Source organism: Pinus tabuliformis, chromosome 3_1 (assembly GCF_031772625.1).
Source record: "Pinus tabuliformis cultivar Carrire ecotype Pingquan chromosome 3_1, CPIR1, whole genome shotgun sequence".
NCBI lineage: Eukaryota > Viridiplantae > Streptophyta > Pinopsida > Pinales > Pinaceae > Pinus > Pinus tabuliformis.
This window is the reverse complement of record NC_142301.1, coordinates 905,301,832-905,320,160: the sequence shown is the minus strand read 5'-3', so window position 1 is coordinate 905,320,160 and position 18,329 is coordinate 905,301,832. Positions and strand designations below refer to the sequence as shown.

At 35.7% G+C, this 18,329-nt stretch overlaps 1 protein-coding gene across 1 annotated transcript; it reads right to left on the bottom strand.

The window, feature by feature from the left end:
* Positions 1-7,685: 7,685 nt before the first annotated feature.
* Positions 7,686-14,108, bottom strand: LOC149190574 (soluble inorganic pyrophosphatase 1-like). The gene is made up of 9 exons (XM_089412210.1): positions 13,917-14,108; positions 11,467-11,727; positions 11,030-11,058; positions 9,557-9,622; positions 9,329-9,436; positions 9,113-9,178; positions 8,455-8,575; positions 8,247-8,328; positions 7,686-8,133 (listed from the first exon to the last, which is right to left on the bottom strand). The coding sequence occupies exons 2-9, from the start codon at positions 11,636-11,638 to the stop codon at positions 8,091-8,093; spliced, it is 687 nt and encodes a 228-aa protein (XP_089268336.1). The 5' UTR covers positions 11,639-11,727; positions 13,917-14,108; the 3' UTR covers positions 7,686-8,090.
* Positions 14,109-18,329: the final 4,221 nt, after the last annotated feature.

Here is an 18,329-nt window from a genome sequence, read left to right as displayed (position 1 = left end):
TGGGTCTACCAAGGACACAGCGGGGTTATGACTCGGTGATGGTAGTAGTGGACCAGTTTTTGAAGATGGCGCATTTCATCCCTTGCAGGAAAACCAGCGATGCCACTCACGTGGCCCACTTGTTCTTTACAGAGATTGTTAGGCTACATGGTTTACCTAAGTCTATTCTCTCTGACAGGGACGTGAAGTTTACAGGGCACTTTTGGTGCACCCTGTGGAAGAAGATGGACACACAGTTGAGTTACAACTCTGCTTATCACCCGCAGACCGACGGGCAAACAGAGGTGGTAAACAGAAGTCTAGGGAACCTGCTACGAAGCTTGATTGGTGAAAATTCGCAGATGTGGGATCGAGTACTTGCCCAGGTAGAGTTCGCTTATAACGACTCACCCAATCGCAGCACGGGTTGCAGTCCTTTTCAGATCTTGTATGGCATGCATCCTCGCGGAGTGCACGAGTTGCAAGATTTGGGACAGCAGGAAAGATGGAGTGCTGATGGGGAAGACTTTGCTAACATGATGAAAGATTTGCACGAGCAGGTGAAAATTAAATTGCAGGACAGCAGTCAAAAATATAAGTAGCAAGCATATTTGAAACGGAGAGAAGTGCAGTTTAATGTGGGGGATGAAGTCCTCGCGCATTTGTGCAAGGAACGCTTCCCTAGAGGTGCATACAACAAGCTGAAGTACAAGAAGATAGGTCCCTGCAAAGTCCTCTGGAAATTTTCAGCGAATGCCTACGAAATACAGCTGCCACCAGGAATAGGTATTTCACCCATCTTTAATGTAGCAGACTTGTTTCCACACACTGCTGGTTCAGAGGAAGACAGTACCACACGGCCTACATGAGACACCCAAGATGGAAGTGAAACTTGGATGAGACAAATGCCTTACGTTTAGCCTCTCGAGATCGAGAGAATCCTCGACACTCAGGTGACCAAACGAACTTGTCGGAAAGAGTATCTACAATATCTAGTCAAATGGAAGAACCGTCCTATTGAGGATAGTTCGTGGCTTGATGCCAGGCAGATAGAGCAAGCGGGTTATTCAGTCGAGAAGCTCATGGACTGGAGTCATGATTTCTTTTACCCCGGAAGCCTGATGCAGGAGCATCCAGCTAAGGGCACCATGACCGAGTGTTGGTCTCCGCCAAGGTGGAAAGTTTTATCAATATTTGGTTTCTTTATGTTTAATTAGTCAAAGCAGAATGTAGGAATTTGTTTTTTTTTTAATTTCAGTATCAGTTAGGGAACAGTCTAGTTAGTTAGGGTCACTGTCACAATTGTTTGTCTTTAGTGAATAATTGTTTTATAACTGTTTCTTTCATTTTAGGAAAAAGACAATCATGTCAAATGTAAAATCTTGCAGTGCAAGCAGAACCGAATGCATAAACAGTTATGTAACTAATAGAATAAAAACTGAAAAGTAACTACGCACAGTTCAGATAACTGTGGACAAAAAGTACAAAAGAAAAATTGTAAATCATTCTAGGGGTTCAACATACGAGTACAGTAATAGAAGACAGAGAAATTTTCTTTCATTTTCGAATCCATCCATCTGTAATAGTCCTATAACATATAACTATATTTTTTTTCCTAATCATTAAATTAACCAGAATGACAGATATGATGCATGCGTATATTTTCAGTTGTTTTCTCTCTTAAAGAACAGAGCGTAGATAACACGAATTGCACACAAGTTTCCAACACGAAGATTGGCAAGCAGCAAATAGAGCCCACAACCGGGAGAGTCAAATACATTGCAAACAGTGTGAGCAAGAAATGAGAACCTGAACGCTAAATAATCGACCCAGACAGAGGTAACGAGTATAAACTCAAATCATCGTAATTTTCTTTTCATTCCAATGAAAAAGACATGCATTTGTTTATACATAACAGTCCAGGGTTAACCCACCAGACAGAGTGAAAAGAAAACGAAACCAACGAACCAGCAAACCCTAGACGAGGGTTTTGGAACGGCCACCCTTAAATACAATTTTACAGTTGCAGAGAAGCGAAATATAAAGAAGTACTATATCAAATCAACCCAGGTCATATAGCGACGGCAACAGGACATAAACGAACAAGTATTGGAAACTCGGACTCACAAAAACCTACAGACCCTAGTCCTACACATGAATTGAAGACAGTGGCAGAGCCTACCGGGTAAGAGCCGAGGCACTCACACCAACCACATCCAGGAGCAAACCCCCAACCTGTGAGACCAGAACAAGGCAATCCTGTCAGGTCAACTATAAGCTGAAGAAAATAAACAAAGGGTAATGAACCTTAAGAACAGAGAGAAAATAATCTACCTGGAGCTTTATCCACGCGGAGGGAACACAAGCCATTGAGCCACAGACCACGGCAACCACCTGAGACTGAAGGAGCAATCACTGTTAGAACTGGAAAAAGACGAGGGAGGAAATAAAACATGGATAGCAAACTTACTTGAAGATTGTGAGCAGAAGGAGGCCACCGCGGCAACAACCTAAACCATGTGGAGCCATTAACAAAAATCAACAAATAGAACCATAATAAAACGAGAAAATAGCAGAACAAGTATCAGTTGAGAGACCGGACAAGACAAAAACAACGGTCGTTTTCTTACTTGAACGAGCAAACCATTACTCTGTGCCAGGAAGCCAAGCAAACAAGCCACCAGAACGAGCGATAGAGCCACACTAGCAAATAGCACAGCCATAACCAACGCAAGCAGAGCCTGTGGTTCATTTCCATTCACATACAACACAAAAAACCATTTCCAGAACAAACCCTCACTATATTCACCATGCAGAGCGAAAACCCAGAATGACCGAAATGAAAAAATGCCAAGGGTTTTGCCAAGTTCAATGAGCGGGAAACGAGGATCAAGGTAAGTACAGCTCAGCTACCATATTAAGAGTTACCATAAATGCTTCCAGCTACCGTCGAGAAAACATCAGTTGATTAGTGTGTGATTAGTGATTATTCATAAGTCAAATAATTCCGCAATCCTATCAAATACATATTGTTAATCAACCACCGAACTGATATTAATAAGGGTCTTACACCGAAGTATGGGCTGGTCCCATCATCATTTAAGGAGCAACATATAGGTACCAAGTGACCAACAACTTACTTTTATTGAAAGGGGACTTGCATCCACCATGACTTTAATACCCAATGACAAATGGCAATTCTCAACATACAACGGCACCTACTACCTATCTCAATTTAAATATTCATGGTTTTTTTTCTATGGACGACTATGTATTGACTAAAACAATGGATCAATGTTTGGGCCTCTTATCCTAAAATGATTGATGCATAAGTTAGACAAAATTATCTCAAATCTAGCAACGTTTTATTGTAAATTATGTTTAATTATTAGAAATATGCATGCTACTAATCTAAACTATGTTGATCTCATGGAAGAGTGTTTGTATGTATACAAAAATCTTTCTTCCATATAAAAAGAACAATATTTCATCATGAGAACATCATTGAGTTGTTTCCATTGAAGAAGCAAATCTATATTCTTTGAAACAAAACTATCTTTTATACATGATAATGACACCCCAACTCACCCTCCCTTCTCCCCATGATTTCAATTCATTGTCAACCTTAGCCTAGGAGTCCATACGACATTCTCCTCCCTCGCTCTTATTTATTTCACTCCCTTTAGATTCTTCCTCTAACATCGTTGCTAAATATGGTAATTGGACATGGTAAGTCATTTTCTTAATGGAAATGGCACATTCAATTTAGTGCCTCCCTTGGCACCCTGGCAATTATTTGTGAAACCCTTTATCATGAGAAGGGATGTCACCAACACTTAAAGCTTTCATTACCTACCTCGTTCATCCTAATTTCACTTTGCATAACCCATCTCTCACATTCTGCCTTATAAGGGTGATACAAACACATCATCAAATACATTAATGGACTAGGGCTTAGGCAAATAAAGATTGTTCAATTTGCAACAAATGGTCAAGAACACTACCCATTCTATCAGAGTATAAGGCTTATTTGATGTAATAGTTGCAATTGCATGACTACTTTGCCAGGGGGATCAACTCATTGTATCAATTGACTTTATTGTAATAAAAGCATATATTTTACAAGTCTGTTACCAATCATGTTTGCAAGCTTTCCTGTATTTTCAAAATAACATGGGTTAATTGATTATTAGGGTTTTGAGAGAAGTCTAGAATTAAAATTGGTTTCAACCACTATCAGTGAGAGAGGAGAGGTCGTATTGAGGACAACTTCCATTAAGATCAACCATATTAATTATGTTTTAGTGACCATATATAATTGCAATTTGTTATAAAAGAAATCATGATCTAGCCCGAGAGAGACATTGGCAAGTTAAATTTAATAAGATTGTTAAATCTATGGCAAATTATTGAGGTCTATGTCAAGTCACATAACCTAAGTGTCATGATATTTAGATTGAGGCAAAAGTATTTCATCTTATTAAAAAAGAACCACATTTATCAAAACCTAGAAGAATAGAAGAAAATGAGTTGGTAAATAAAGAAGTTGCAACTAAGAACAAAAACCCACCACTACTATTTGAGTGGAATAGGTTGTCTTGCATTTTTCCAAATAGTAAAAGATACAACTAGCATTCACTAAAATTATTTTGCCACCATTGAAGAAAGAAGTAAAGTCCACAATTAATTTATGTGGAATCATGTGTGCATAATAGATCCAACGTTAAGATCAAAAGGTAGAAGCATGAGCATGTAAATAAAAGGAAAGACAAATATAGAGTTTAGTATTATTTGAAACAAATGTAAGATTGACATTGGTAAACATTATATCCAAAATATTTTCCCAACGAACTAAGCAAGCACCTTATGTAGGTACCTCAATAAGACACTTACGCTTTAAGAAGCCCGCACTTCACAAACAAAGGATCATGTGTAGTTGATGTTCAACATGGATTATTGCCTAGTAGTTCAAAAGCCTATGGATCTCTAAATTATCCCTCACTAATGGGGTTATGAGACTATGCATGGGTAGACAGTTGTCCAATTATTTAATTTGGAAGTTTTCTAATTTGGGAGTAAATTATCCCTCACTAATGGGGTTATGAGACTATGCATGCGTAAACGGTTGTCTAATTATTTAATTTGGAAGTTTTCTGATTTGGGAAGTAAATTATCCCTCACTAATGGGGTTATGAGACTATGCATAGACGGTTGTCCAATTATTTAATTTGGGAGTATAAAATGGTGGAAAAGAGATGTACAAATATAATATATTGATGGTTTATAAAATTATAGAAATGATTTAGATAATTCAATAGTTACATTATAATAATGGCATGAATACCTTATCAATGATATTAAAGGAAACACATTATATCAATTGATTTCATTGTCACAAAAACATGTAAAATAAACAATCACATTATATCAATTGATTTCATTGTCATAAAAACATATATTTTACATTAGTCCATTTCTAATTAAACAGCCCCTTTTGAGAATGGTTTGATTCCCTTATAACACAATCATCTCAACACTCAACATTGGTTCTCATATACGAGAGAAACCTAAACCCCCTCAAACTTAAAAAAAAAAAAATCAACACTCAACATTGATTCTCATAAACAAGAATGATTTGATTTCCTTATGACACAATCATCTCAACACTCAACATTGGTTCTCATATATGAGAGAAACCCAAACCCCCTCAAACTTAACAACAACAACAACGAAAAAAATTCAAACAATCATAACTTGAGGTTGAGAATGGTTTTTCCATAAATTCAAACAATCATAACTTGAACGAAAGAACCATGGATGAGAATGGTTTTTCCATAAATTTAAACAATCATAACTTAAACAAAAGACAATAGATATCATTCAATTGTTATATAATACAAAGAAACAATATTAAAAAAACAAAAAACAAAACAAAACAAAAGAACAAAAAAAAATGTTCAAAGCATCTTTCAATTGTTGAAAGATGCAATCAAATCCATTGATAAAAATCAATGTAGACAAAAACAACTAAATGTTTAAAAGATTAGTTCTTCATGATCCAAAGACCCTAGATTCTAAGTTTGAAATTTGAAATTGTAAAACCTCATTAAAACATGTTACAAATTCAAACAAATCTAAGTTTGAAATTTGAAATTGTGAAACCTCATTAAGATTGAAATTTGAAATTGTGAAACCTTATTAAAATATGTTTAATTTGAAATTGTGAAACCTCATTAAGATATGTACAAACTCAAACAAATCTAAGTTTTAAATTTGAAATTGTGAAACTTCATTAAACTAAGTAACCAAAATGCATAATTCATACCCATGATACAAAAAAACATAAAATATTCAAGGCATCTCTTTCAATTGTTGAAAGATGTAATCAAATCCATTGATAGAAATCTTTTTGTGTAACCAAAATACATAATTCATACCCACAATACAAAAAAACATAAAATATAAATCTTTTTTTTATTTGATAAAAATCAAAATAGAGAAAAACAAGATCAATTGAAAGATGTAATTAAATCCATTGATAGAAATCTTTTTGTGTAACCAAAATACATAATTCATACCCACAATACAAAAAAACATAAAATATAAATCTTTTTTTTATTTGATAAAAATCAAAATAGAGAAAAACAAGATTTGATAGAAATTTTTTTTGATTCGATAGAAATCAAAATAGAGAAAAACAAGATTTGATAGAAATCTTTTTTGATTTGATCACTATAGAGAAAAACAACTCAATATTTAAAAAAATTAGTTCTCCATGATCCAAAGACCATAGAGGAAGAAAGATGTGTAACAAACTCAAACATCAAAATTTGAAATTGTAAATTGTGTAACCAAAATGCATAATTCATACCCCATCTATAATATATTTCACCCCAGAGAAAGAAAAAGATGTGTGACAACACCGAAATTTGAAATTGTAAAACCTCATTAAATTGTGTAACCAAAATGCATAATTCATACCCCATCTATAATATATTAAGATATTTAAAACTTTCATTTCCTTATTTAAAATTTAATACCATTATTTTTATATTTGGTTAATAATTAAGTAATTTAAACCTTTAAATTTTAATATACAATTATTTACAAATATATTTAAACGTCAACTATTAATGCTTTCGGACGAAGATTTTCGAGGCCAAGAAGAAATATTGACAATAGCACACATCAGCATTAATTTCGGAATTTCTCTAATATATTTTATATTTTTAAATTATTTTATTGTTAAAATTTTAGTCTCTTCTAATATGTATTTTTATAGCCCACGGGTTTTAGAGTGACGGTGAATGGGTGCGCTGTTAAGGCACTCCTTGCGATAGGTCACCGGTTCAAATCCCCGTGGGTACTTAAGTTCGTGGGTACTAGTTAAAAAATAAAAATAATAATAATATGTATTTTTATAATATATTCTATTTTTTAAGATTTTTTTATATTTTTAAATTTATATATTCTCTATTTTCTAATATGTATTTTTATAATATATTCTAAATTTTTTAAATATTTTCTATATTTTTTAAATTGAAAGTTGTAGATGACGTTTATCTGGTATAAGCTGTAACCAAGCATTCATACAGCACAGCCTCACCGGATCAAACACTGTACAATCTTATTACATGATTTATGTTATATGTTAAATGCAAATGCAGTACACCGTGGGACAAAACCTGCATGAAAATGCAAAAACGTACAAACCAAATATATCAAATTACACACTCGAAAGGGTCTCGGCAGAGCCAAGTACATACATATATCAAAATTACTTGAAATAATTAGTCGGGAAGCGTCCATATTGGATCAACTTGGCTCTTTCCAACATGGGGAAATGTAATAATTTTTCCACGCAAAAATAAATTATATGCTACATGCATCATAAGCCAGAAACATTTTCGAAGAAACCTATCGACAAGTCTTGCTGGCATTTAATAATTCATTCTCAAAATTTCAAGGCGATACATATAAGATACCCCTTTGTTTTACCAGTACTGACATGAACAATCCCTAACTTGAATTTAGCACTATTATTTGCACATATTTGAATTTCTGGTTTCCACAGCAAAAGCAGTTGCAGTTATCATTCGTTGTCGCACTTTTCACCGTCGTAAACTTTCAACGATGTATGTAGCATACAAGTCCCTGTCAAAGAAGATACATGTGACGGCTTAGATTTCACCTATTCTCTAGTGAAAACATAACTGTAAAATAGCGTTATGTAGTACCCAAACCAGTAAAAGTATGAAGTTGCTTACATTGAGTGTTGGATAACTTCACAAGCAGTAGAGGCAGGAAGGAAATCATTCACAGCAACTTCCTTGTTCTCATTTTTCTTGTCTGGATGCTGTCAAGAAAAAAAAAAAACCTAGGCTGGAAGCTATAAAATGGAACTCAAAACCGACTGGGTTAGATCTAAGAGGAACAAAGAGTCAGACTTGTTGAAACTAAAATGCGGAAGGATACAATCCTCAAAGAAGCGTCGAATTTCTGCTAAACGATGTGGAGGAAGTTCCTTAATGTCTTTGTAATGGCGGTACTCGGGGTCATCAGCGCACACAGCAATTATCTTATCATCTTTTTCTCCCTGCCATAGAAATGGAACTTAAATATTACTCTGCAATTGCACCATTCGGGAAGAGTGTATGGGAAAGGATAGAAAAGAATCCATCAAATCATTAAAATGGGAAGAACAGTTTCAGCTTTATAACTTTTCAAGCGAGAACACAGCTTGCATGACCTAACTTCATTCAATAGATTATATTAGCCCCTCAAGAGAAATCAAAGTTACAGTAACAATTACAGGACAAAGGCAGAAAATACGAGAGATCATTCTTTGCTCAAGCGATTTTGTTATAAGACGACACTATCGATAGAGTCATTTTTGTTGCACTTATAATGGACATTAATGCTAGTAAATATAAACAAGAGGATGTTTGAACGCTTATATCACTTAATTCGAAAAGAGTTCAGCATATTGTTCTCCCTTTCCAAAAAAAGGCACTGCAATAATTCACAGTACACCTGTAGTATAATGGAAGAATTGATGTACATCGCTCAGACACATCTGTTAGATTTCAACCCCCAAGAGAATTGGTTTCTGAGAAGAGTAACTTGTACACACCTGATCAATCATAGGCATCACACCAATGGCTCTAGCCCGGAGAAAGCATCCTGGATAAACAGGTTCCTGCAAATTTTCCAAAAAGCATACATCCTCTTAATAACGTTTAAGAAAGCAATCCACAAACTTGAATGAGCAAAAAAATTGCACTCGGGATATACATAATAATATATACAGGAGATTCAGAAACCGAAAATAACCACAAATTTACACTACCTGCATGATGACCAGCACATCCAATGGATCATTATCCTCGCACAGGGTACGTGGAATGAAACCATAATTATGGGGATAAACAACTGATGAGTACAGAATTCGATCTACCTGCACATGGGGATAAACTAATGAGTACAAATTTCGAACTACCTGCATTTATAGATTACAGAATAAAAACGTAATTAAAGATTAACCTAAAATACGGTACCCAAAATAAATAAAGCTTACCTTGATTAGACCGGTTTTTTTGTCCAGCTCATATTTCACCTTACTCCCTTTCCCAATTTCCACAACCTGAGTATCGAAAAATAACAAAAAATGATAAGTGAAATGAAATCATGGATTGGATAATAGCATGTATGATCATGCCTGATTGTGGTCCTTGGAATCCTTATAAAATATAATTTCTAATCTCGATTATGTATGAGATAACAGAGATAATTATCCATACCTATAAGAAGCTCATTGTCTAGGACATCAGAAACCATATTCTATCAAGCTTAGCAATGAAAAGTTGAAACACTGTGCAAAGGGTTAATCTAAGGGCTCTGTGAGGAAAGGCCAGCGATAGTAAGCATAAAAGCAAAGTATCAGGGACAGAGATATGAAGGGCATACTTTTGGGCACACTATCAAGAGCAGAAAAATAATGAGATAACAAAATGCTCGTCCCAGATACAATTTTAATAACAAAAAAGCTACATATCCAAGGAGGCCAATCAATGTAATGCCCAGCCACCTTTTATCTATGTAAGATGAAGATCTAATACATTTTATAATTTCTACATGAAAATATAAAACAATGATAGCCTATTGCAAGAACAAGGAAAGATTTAGACAAGCTTCCCTAATTGCAATCAAGTAAGCACTAAAACAGCAGCTGTAGCAGCATCATTGTTAGTAATGGCTCCTAACTAAGCGCTTGGGAGTAAAAGAAGTTGTGGATGAGCTACAAAACAGTATTTGATATCATCTTACAAGCAGATAAAAACTCTGCCAAGTGCATGATTATAGGTGAAATGACGAAACAAAGATGTTAAAATAGGTAAATCGGATAAGAGATATGAGCTTATTCAAATGTGGTAAATTGATAACATGTTTCTACTATTTGAATGCGATATGCCTTTCAAGCGGCCCACTGGGTTTTTCCTATATAGACAACATTTTACTACGAGTTTAGTAAGGAGCCAATTACTTGTTCCACCATATTTATAAAAACATTCCCAGCTTATGCTTGAGAGTGTGAATATGACAGACAGGAGACAATCATATTTTCAAAGACGCAGAGGCGTTAGATCCTAGAAGCAAGCTCTAGTTAAAAAAGGGAACCAAAAAAAAAAACAGCATGATTGATGTGATCACACGTTTCTACTATTTGAATGCGATATGCCTTTCAAGCTGCCCACTGGGTTTTTCCTATATAGACAACATTTTACTATGAGTTTAGTAAGGAGCCGATTACTTGTTCCACCATGTTTATAAAAATATTCCCAGCTCATGCTTGAGAGTGTGAATATGACAGACAGGAGACAATCATATTTTCAAAGACAGAGGCGTTAGATCCTAGAAGCAAGCTCTAGTTAAAAAAGGGAACCAAAATAAAAAACAGCATGATTGATGTAATCACACCTTAGGCTTTGTCCTATCCTTCAAAGCAAGGAACACATTCTATAAAAATCAAAGAGGGATACTAGGTACTTACACAATTGAACACCGAAGGAGCTCCAGGTCCTGCAGCCAGACATTGAATTTCACATTTATATCAACCAACCCAAATAAAAACCAAAGAAAAAATCTAGGAGACTATCGCTGAACCGGTAAAGAGTCAATAAATCACAAAGATAAAGGCATTTATGGATAAATTTCTTTTCAGAACCAAATAATAATTACTGACAGATTGCATGCAAGGATAGGTGTGCTAGCTTTTCTGTAAACCACATAAGTATTGAAGACACCTCCTGATGATCAATATAATGTATAATCAATGTATTTTTGTTATGTGTGCAAGTACCCCCTACAGTTGAATGTTACATGAATAAGCTATATCCAGAGTGATGATTATAAAGTTACAAATGACACCAGATCATGGCCATTATCAACAAAACAAACAATGAGGCAAAAAAGGTTCTTAGCACTTACCAATCTCAAGATCATGCCAAGGATGTGCAGCAACAGATCTACGTGATAGAGATGAAAGAATCCTTTCATTCAGAGGTGGATGAGGAAAGCGTGATTCTCCTCCGTTTCTTGGACCTTCAGCACTAGGTGGAACAGGTATCTTTGCTGGACCATCAGCACTAGGTGGAGTCATGTTTGAATACAGTGAAACAAGTGTCTTCGCTTCAACTAATGTGGAACAGGCCTACCAGTTGATCCTTGGCAGATTACAGTTGACTGGACCTGCAATTGGGTGAATTATATAAACAATCAAAACCAAAAACTTATGTTTGTATATGAGATAGAAATCCAAGAATATTTCAAGGACATATAGGTAAGCAACCAAATAATAACCGGACAAAGCATAAGAAATTGATAAATGAAAACAGAGCAGGCTAACTGGAAACATTGTAAGACATTGATCTGTAAAAGCAGAGCCAAATAAAAAGCAGGTACATGAGCCAGAGGTTTACTTTTTCATTTCAATCCAGAATAATAAAAAACATTTGCAAAACTGCTACGAGAAAAATTTGGCATCATATAACTTGTGAAGCCTTTTTTAGCTGTACCACAGGTGCAAATGTATAATGCAAAACATTGTATAAATTTTTACCCCTGCCAACTGCGAAGTCTGATTTTTGCAGCATTTGTAAGACCAGAAAATCAGGCCTTCAAGGGTAATTTAAGGATTTTGATGTGAAAAATTGGGCAAATTAAGCACACAAACTTTCATGTGCACTTAGTTCTGAACAACCAGGTTTTCACAAAAAAAGGAGCAACAAACAGTTCAGAACAAACAGGTGCATCTGGAAACTTATTTTACACAAGATAATTAGACACCATAATCACAAGAGAAAAACCAACGTAGGCATTACTTTAAAGGTGAATATATGGTCTGTATCAGTGTCATACCCTCCTGCCTAGTAAGTCCAGAGAGTTTTGAGATATTCAATGTTCTACTATCTAAAGCTAACGAGCTTAAATGGCCAGGACAAGGCTTAGAACACATCCTCTGGTCACAAGGTTTGGAAATGCTGGTAGCCTTACATTTATAGCAAGACATCGATCATCCTCCCTTATGAATCTTGATAAAACAATAGCACAGGCATTTGTATGAAGAGACTCGAGCATTAGAAAAAGACTGACAGGAAATAGATGAGTGCATGTGTTGTGCACGCTCCATCTCATAAACAGAACGAATGTGTAACAATTGTATATACCTATTACCCAGTTGGATGTGAAAAATGGTGTATATATAGAGCGTATACATGAATTAGAATTGTAGCAGAATAAAAAATGCATGGAAATGCTGGCAACCTTAGATTTCTAGCAAAATCAATGATACGAATATATACAATTTCATGAATTAGACTTGTAGCACCTCAAAAATGTTTGGAAATGCTGGCAGTCTAGGATTAATAGAAAAAAACATTGACCATCATCACTTGCGAGCCTCAATAAAGCAATGGCGAGGGCATTTGTATGAAGAGACTCTGACATTCGCTAAAGACTAACTGAAAATAGATGCGTGTGTTTTGTATGCTCCAACTCCTGAACAAAAGGGATGACCAGCAGCCCTGTTCCGTGTTGGATGTAAACAATGGTGGATGTACAGCATGTATACAGGAATTGCAGCGAAACATTAAAATAGGATATAAAGACACCCTGGGCATACATCCACTCAGCGCAAGATAAAATGGACGGAAGTATACACATTGAGTATATGCCGAATCGCGATAAAAGACGTGTGCACCTTGTTTCCACAAACTTTTCACACAACTTCATCGAATCAGACAACAACATTAAATGATGCGCATACATCCATTCCTCTGCGCCACATAAAATGGATGGACATATACACACTGTTTATACACCAAATCCCGATATAAAGAACGTCTGCACCTTGTTTCTCTGAACTCCTTACACAAACCCATCGAATCAGACAAAAAAATTGCGATATTCTCAAACAGACAAAATCTTAGACTAAATATGTACTCAAATTCCCAATACAAAGACCTCATAAGATTTACAATACAACCTATCCCACAAGAGTAAACTGACTTCATTACAACGGGAAAAAAACATTAAAGAGCCCTCTCGACAGAAAGCTCTGAAACAACGACAAAAAATATAACTTGCAAAGATCATTACAGAATCCTAAGATAGCATTCCTTCCATGTAAGATCCACCCATTCGAAACAAAACAGATCAAACTTCAAAACTTTAACAGCCTAGGGTTTCCAACACAGGCCATCCGCGCAATGTTAAGATAAATCTCGGCTAAAAAACCGATCCCGGACAAATATCTTAACACAGGATCCCGCAGCAAGCGCCCCCGCAACAGTCATGAGATTTAAATTCCTCAGCCGAAGAAAAAGCAACTGGCATTAAATGAAGAAGAATAGCAAAATGAAAATAGGGCATGCACTTACCTGGTGTATCAGCCACTAAAGCCCCAAATTCTCGAAGCTTGGAACCAGGTATAGAGCCTCTGAGAGCAGTGATGCTGTGCTGTGCTTGGCCACTTCCCGCGCCTGTACGTTTATAGGAGGGAAGGCGTCCGATTTAAGCAATGGGAATGAATGGAGGGCGCGGATAAAGGGATCGGCAAGGGTATCATTCTGTGATTCTCGACGTCCGTCCAGTTCAATTTGCGTGTGTGAGTGGGGACGGAGGGTAGGGTGTGGGGTTCGAAACGCGGAGGTCTCAAGGATCCGACGAGGTGACTCATCACCCGCGGCCGGACACGATTGCGACGGGATTCCTAACGGTCTCCGCTGCGCACAGGGTGCGTGCGATCTTGATCTGACGGTTGAGGGAGAATCCCGGATACTCCGCTGAGTGGGTGCCAACTAGGGTTAAGTGGGCTTCCGCTTGTTCGTTCTTCTGTTTTCCGTCGGGAAGGAAGGAACGCCAGGGATCAAGTGAGAGAATGCATGTTCTTTGACGTGTAGTTCACGTTCACTCAGTGCGGTTTGTTTTATTTTAATGTTATTTCGGCCAGAAGTGAGCCTCCAGGGAAATGGTCTATATAAGTGAGCGGGTGCAGAGTCATGTCCTCGTTGGAGCATAAGGTCAAGGGAATATGCCAAGGGAGGGAAACAAACTTATGTTTTGGAAGCTAGGGTTTGCTTAATTTTGTAGGTGAGGGAGACAACTCTATTCTATGCTTGGATTAGGGTGGGATTAGGGTGGCAAGGATTTTTATGTGATACTTTTGATATGAACTTGAAAATGGTAGTGTGTAATGATGTGTTTAAAGGCTTTGTTGAATTTTGAATGAATTAATTATGATTTTTAATAAGTGATATGAATCTCAAATTAAGTAAAATTTTAATTTTTTTGGTTGTTGGATTCTAATTATTACAGGGAAAGTTGCTACATAATTAAAAGGTTTTTTTATTGTTGTGCTTTTGTAAAGAAGATTTTATTGCAATAGTGTTAAGTTCCAAGGAGCTTGTAACATGTTTTATCATTAACTTGAGGAATGGCACGTGACAACGTGCATGAGGTTGGCTCCCCTTCGTCTTTTGACATTTAGTCTATGGCTTTAAGCATTCTAGCCATTGTCTTTGCTAAAAGGTCAAGTTCTCAAATCCATCTACCCCATGCTAAAAGGGATTTTCAAGATGGAAATCCCATTCACAATCCCAAAGCAGAAAACTATGATGTGCATCAATCAAGGTTCGATGGGAAAGTGTATGGCATCACAATGAATCACAAAATCCTATATGTTTGGATTCAAAGGCAATGAGCACCCCATTTGAGATTTGGAATGCAATGTTACTTATGTGGTGAGGGTTGTTTTGGTTAATGTTTTCATGTGAAAGAAGATGGGGTTTTTGTTTAGAAATGGTTAATGGGCTAGTGGTTTATCCCTTAAGAGACGATCCCTCTAATCCAAGTGGCCCCATGGGTCTTCTCAAAAACATTTCTAATGTTAATAATTTTCAAGGCTTAGATCTTTGATGCATTTTTTGGGGACTTCCCATATTTTTTTTATGATTTTGATGTCTTACAAAAAACATCTAGATTGAGGGAAAGCTTCTCTTTCGCATAATCTAAAGAGAAACAAAAATTGAGTAATGAGTGAAAATTTATAGGTTCAATAACACTCCCCTTCTTTTCATACAACACAACGTCATCCAATGCAAGCACACTTATCTCCAACTTTATTTTTGGGGGAGGATTCTTGCACCACAAGGTTTTTACCTCCTAGGGTGTGGCATCCCTACCAATAACTCCCAACAACAACACAAGTAGCCATGATATAGGGCTTTCTAAGTTAAGCTCTCAAAGACTACATCTGAGAACACCAACTAAGTAAGTCTCCAGAGAAGGACCAAAATTTAAAAAAATGCATTAATGTGATAATTAAAATGCAACCAAAAAAAACATCCATAAATTAATAGAAATTCATGGTAATTGAATGCTCATGAACATATTGCACAATTTGTTGTATGTGTTTTCTAGAGATTGCCTGTAAGAATAGTACTTGGCTCTCAAGCATCTAGAAAGTAACAAATGAATAAGGGTGATGGTTTCATATCTTGCCCAACCTCTATGCTCACATACAACCATCTATCTTTCATCCAAGGTCTACAATTTTCTCTTCACAATGTTGATTTTATCAATTTCTAGATTAGTTCATGGTCAATAATGGAGAACACAACATGAACAATACATGACAATGAGCATAAATATGAGAGCAATGGAATGCATGTTAAAGTAAATGGTAATGAGAAAATTGAGGGCAATGATGTTGACATAACTTCTAACAAGAGCAATGTATGACTCTTAAACTTCTATGTTGTGATTGTACTTAGCCCATGCTTCCATAATTACATCAAAAGACTTCTCCACTAACCTTTGAAATGCATTTAATGATGCATTTTAATAAGTCAAAGGAGGTTAATGCCTTCATTTAAGGCATGTGGTAGAAAAGAGATGAGATGTAAGGATGACTCCCAATAACAAATGATTTTAGTGTTTAGGATTGTGTGGTTAGGATTGTTGATTATTGGAGGAAGATCCACAGATTTAAAGATTTTTGTCAAATCTTTAAATCAGTGAATCTTCCTCTAGTAATCAACAATGGGTGATCTATTTTCCCATAAGCTCCCTTTCTTCTTTCCCTCTAATGGAACCATAGCCCCTCTTGTGTTCTCTATAGTCATCATGGACCATTTTGTGTTATATTCAACCATTAATATACATCACTTAAATTCACGATGGCAAGCCTAAATTTTGCCTACATGTGTATGCTTACATCGTGCATGCCTAGTCATTGAATAACTAGGGCTTTGCCCTAAGCTCCATATAAGGAATCTATACTAGCATATTTACATCATTTACATAATTTGATTTAATTCACTCTAGGATTGAAAATTAGGGCATTAAAAAGGGTCTTCGTATGTTAGGATTTTTTGGCATTATTACAAAATGTAGTTCTAGTGTCTTATAATAGGCTTTTTGCAAATAAATGTAGTAGAAACACTTCTTTTTAGAGAACGCTACAATCATTCTATCATTTGGATCTCTATAATGTTTTTCACCATTCTTCATATAACAAAATTTAGTTTTCATTGTATTTTGTGGGTTTTCCCGTGTTAATGGTCTCTACCATTATGAGACAATTGGATCTAGGTCAAACTCCCTCATCCTCCCTTAGATATATAGGACGGAAAGACACTTGAAACAATTAGAAACGGGCTTGGGAAATTCATAGAGAAAAGATCTAGCATGTTCACATGTATTTGAATTGAAGTTGGCCTCCTAAAGTTAATCATATTGCAAATATTTAATAGACCCTTAGATACATCTACAAATGCTAGAGTATGAGAAACTTTATTTTAAATGCAATGATTCCCTTGAGTATGAACACTCTAAGGAAGATTCTTTAGGGGAAGGAAAATTTCAAAAGATCTCGTAGGAAGACTTTAATCTCCACTTCGATTTTTTTGAATAAAATCTAAAAAAATAGTTATCCAAGGAGATAAATACCTAATCTTTGTTTAATCCCATGGAGTAAGGGTTGAACCATTAGGAAAAGAAACAATATTATGATTATGAGATTGAAAATGAAAGGAAAACAATATTTATAGAATCTCTCAAAGAGCATGTAAGAAGATCCCAATCCCCTGTGAAATTGCCAGTGGAACCAATCACACCATTGCTACCTAGGAATCCTCCATGTGAGAGTAGATGTCAAAAAAGGAGCCTGGGGAGCAAGAAGTAGGACAAAATAAGGCATTGGATTCACAACATACTTTGGCCATAACCCTTCATGGATTGCTCAAACTTATAAGTTATGCATGTGTTATGTATTATGTTTTTCAATTTGTATTCCCCCATTCTTTCCACTTCAATAGTGTTGATATTCTAAATTATAAACGGGTTTTTTGAGTCAATATAATGAGGAGATGCATCTCTAACATACTCTGGATTGTTCCTTCCACCCTCTGTATACAATTAATGTTTCTTTTTTCATCAATCCAATTATAATCATTCATGATAACATAAATAATACCTTTTAGCATGGATCCATGATAGCTTACATTATTTATTGTTAAAATAGAATTTTCTATCTATTAACACACATACAAAGATACATCCTACATACATAGAATTCTCTCACCTAGGTTAGATAGCACATCTTCTCTCTTTGTGATATAAGTTTTTTTTTAATATAGATTTTTTCAAATGCCATGATATTTATTCATATCAATAAATAAATAAAAAATCACTATGCATAGATGTTTTAATGGGATCTAGTTTATGTGGTTAAGAGAAGAAATTATTATCATCCGTCCATATTCAATTATTGTTTGTGGTATGCTTATCTT